Source organism: Entamoeba invadens, assembly GCF_000330505.1.
Source record: "Entamoeba invadens IP1 unplaced genomic scaffold scaff_1105074726471, whole genome shotgun sequence".
Lineage (NCBI taxonomy): Eukaryota > Evosea > Mastigamoebida > Endamoebidae > Entamoeba > Entamoeba invadens.
Genome location: NW_004440438.1, coordinates 55,562 through 59,532, shown reverse-complemented (window position 1 = coordinate 59,532; position 3,971 = coordinate 55,562). Strand labels below are relative to the sequence as shown.

Here is a 3,971-nt window from a genome sequence, read left to right as displayed (position 1 = left end):
AATTGATCGATGATCATTAAACGTATTAAACAACGGAAGATAAATCAATATAAAAAACAAACTTTACTTTGGCTCGGCTGGGCATTAACAAATAAGACAACTCTGAATGATTAATTAAGAGTTTCATTTTTTATAGTTTTTTCTATTTTATTTTAAAAAACAGTGTGTTTATTAATACTTGATCCCTGGTTTTTGAAAATAAACCAACATATCCTCCAAAACCCCCGATTATTTGTTTATTTTTCCATATCAAGGAAACTTTATATCAAAAATAAAACAGCTTAATTTAGTCTGGTCCCTGGTTTATGATTTGGTCCCTGTTTTTTCTGTATCTGTAAAGGAAATAAAATCATTAAATATGAGTAAAATTTAAAACAAATTAAAATGACCAAAAAAACCAAAATTTATTAAAACTTATGTTTTAAAAATTTTTTAATTTGAATTAAAATTATTATATAATTAAGATTTTTCTGTCACAGTGTGACAGAACCCATCATTATATTATTGAAGTCTGTCCATTCACTGTATTTTTAGTCAATTTTTATTGAAATGTTCCAAACTCGCGGAAGTAGATAAGCTTTAAAAAGGGATATTATAAATATAAATATTTAAAAACCATATTACCAATAACACCACTAATAACATAAATAATATTTTCCCATTTGACCACAATGTGGCAGAATACTTCATTATATGATTATTTAATAGTATAATTTTAATATAAATATATAAATTGTTTAATTAAACATCGACCATTCTCATCACCTTTACAAAAATAAAACATTTGTTTTTTTTGAAAAAATAACACCTTTAAGCCATTGTTTGTACGTTTCCATTTCACCCAATTTCCTTGTCCGTACTGTATGAATTCTAATGTGGACCCCCGCTTTGTATATCCACGCCAAGTAAAAAAACATGGAAATTGATGTATGGGCGCAAAAACAGATTGTTTGAGTGCTTTTTAATAAACTTTTTTTCAATGATCTGTTTCACTCAGAATCCACTGACTCGAGGTGAATATACGACATTTCTTGATTTCGGGAAATATTCAAAATATCTTCCCAGTTTTCTATTTACTATCATTAAAATTTAAATATAATTTGAAATGGTTAATAAATTCTATTTGAGAAGTGTTGGTCAATGTACTTTTTTGGTTATTACAGAGTACTCTTTGAATACCTCTATTGAAAATAATAGAAAACAAATAGTCTTTTTTTCAACAATTACAACTGTATTGAACTTATACAAAACGAATGCAGTCAGTCTTCTAACGTTATATGTATCGAATATATCTGGTACCTTTTGAACCATAATAATTAATAATTACGTTTAATAATTGTAAATAATTTATTTTATTTTTCTGGTTTTTTAGCTTGTTTCTTTTGTTTAGATATAAATAACTATTTCTGTTTACCTAATATTTAAAATAATCGAAAATAAACTTATGACACTGTGTACAACAGCAATTGTTTATATATGTTTATATTGATTATGCAATAAAACAGTTTTTAAATAACGTGTTATGTATGTTTAAACCATACAACAGCTTTTACATAAATTGTTATTACTTGCAATAAAACAATAACAAAACACAATGTACAAACATAAATTGTTTATTCCATAAAATTGAACTTTTTTTGATTTCAATTGAATTTTACATAGATTAAAACTTTTAATCAACTGCTATTCTATTGAAGTTCATTAAAGAATTGTTTTTCTCCTTTGCTTTGATCCTTTCTATTAATATTTTTGGTCAAGTTATTTTAAGAATGTCTACAAACAAACCAAATATTCGGCACTTTTGGCTTATCTATCTCCTAATCACTTTCCGATATAAAAAATAAATAGAATTTGCTCAGTTTTTATTAATAGGACGAAAAGAAAACTGATATTTCAGTATTATAACTAATTATAAAAAATATAATTATCAAACTTTTAGGTTTTTAATTTATATACTCTTTAAAAAATAAGCATAACTCTATATTTTGAATTTAATTGGGTATAAATTAGAACAAAGTTGTAATTATTTTAAAACATAATAATATGTTAAATAATACTTTACTGTTTAAACTAATTTTTGAAGTCTTTTGTTTTTACTTCATTAACAAAGATCTTTGTCATATATGATTTATTATTTGTTTGGTTACAATAAAAAAACTTTAAAAAAATAAGCATCATGCCATGTTGTAATTTAAATTCCAAATTATTAATCTTTAAAACAACTTGAATGAGTGTTTGTGTACAAACGCCTATATTTACAAACATTTCAAGTCAACAACACGTTTCTTTTATCAGTGCAACTCCAACTCCAGAAATCAACACAGAAGAAAGAAAGTGTTATTATTGTGGAGAGACCGAAGGTGTAGTTCAATGTTCATGTGGTAAATATGTTTGTAATGGTCCGGTGAATAATTCAAGTGAATGTCAGTTGTTAATGCATGTAAGAAATCATCAACACTATTCTTATTCATTTAACGACAAACCCATTGAATGTGTAAATTGTGGAGAGACAAACATTTTTGATCTTCGATATAGAAATGGTGAAGAGAAGTTTTATTGAACCAATTGTATCCCCCCTAACAAGAAATTTTTATGTAGTGAATTTGTCATTAAACAAGGTATATTTTCATTAAATAACATTCCTTCTTATGGTGTCTCATTAAAAAGCATTTCAATGGAAGAAATCAATTCAATTGACAATGTAAAAGACTATGATTACAAAGGTGCAAAGATCCAACAACGGTATCATTCAATTGAAGACTACTGTGACACATATAAAACTCTTTTTGAATATGAAGAAAAGTTAGAAAGCTGGGAAGAGTTTGAATACAAAAATAACATCAAGTTTCACAAAGACGGTGACAAAATATATGTCACAATTCAACATGGAAAAATGGAGAAACGTCCCAGACAGTGTTCTAAGATTATATTTTGTGGAAGAGGCAACAAAGGTATTTTAAAGTTTTAAACAGAAAACTTTGTGATTAATAACATCACAAATTTGTTTGCTTCTTGTAATTTTATAGTGAGTGGTACTGTTTGTTTCTCCAAAGCAGATGTTACCCAACTTGAATTGAATGAGAAGATATTTGAAGAGCATCTTCCTAAAGAAAAGCAGACAATTCCTTTAAACTTGTTTGGTCCTCAAACGATGTGGACAACAAAGTTATTTAGATTATATACTTTGAGTCAGTCGGTTAATACCACAACAATATCAAAGTCGTTTAACAAGTTTTCTAAATACGAAAATGTGAATGGATATTTACAAACTATTTTGGGTATGGAGGCGTTACCGCCAACTAGTATGTTCTCTTTCCAAGACATCAACCCTCCGACTCTTGATAATCAAGTGAAGTTAAATCCAAGTCAAATCACGCAGTTTTAAGTGCTTTAAACAACCATCTTTCCTTGATAGTTGGCCCTCCAGGGACGCGAAAGACTTCTGTGGCAGTCTCTGTTGTCCAGCACTTACTGTTATATAGAGAGACTTTAGAGATTGAAAGAATAAAAATGAACAATGACATAGAGGATGTCGATTATTCAAAAGACTTTGCTTGCGATAAAAAGATCCTTGTGACTGCTTCAAGTAATAACGCGGTGAATGTCTTAACAGAAAGATTGATACACCATGGCGTCAATGTAGTCAGAATAGTAGCAGATGAAAGATATGACGAGTTGAGTGATAAAGTACTTCAAGTTACTTTACTCTACAAGGCGTACGACTTTTGCAAGAAGAATAAAGTCAACAAGAACTACGAAGATCTTTCACAAATGAAAGAAATCCTCAAAATCCGAATTAAAATGTTTTTTACACATGAAGAAAAAGAGACAATTTCTAACATACAAAAAACATTTGCAGACACCCCACTTTTACAATTACAATATCAAAACTTCGGACTTTATTTTAAAGAACAAATGAAAATATATAACCGAAGTCTTCTTCATTTAGACAAACTCAAATGACAATTAAA

The 3,971-nt window shown here is 28.0% G+C and overlaps 1 protein-coding gene across 1 annotated transcript; it reads left to right on the top strand.

Annotated features, from left to right (window-relative positions):
* Positions 1–3,510: 3,510 nt before the first annotated feature.
* Positions 3,511–3,803, top strand: EIN_280260 (hypothetical protein; the record flags this gene model as incomplete). The annotated part of the gene is made up of 1 exon (XM_004257722.1): positions 3,511–3,803. A coding segment is annotated over one exon (293 nt), but the record flags the coding sequence as incomplete, so codon positions are not given.
* Positions 3,804–3,971: the final 168 nt, after the last annotated feature.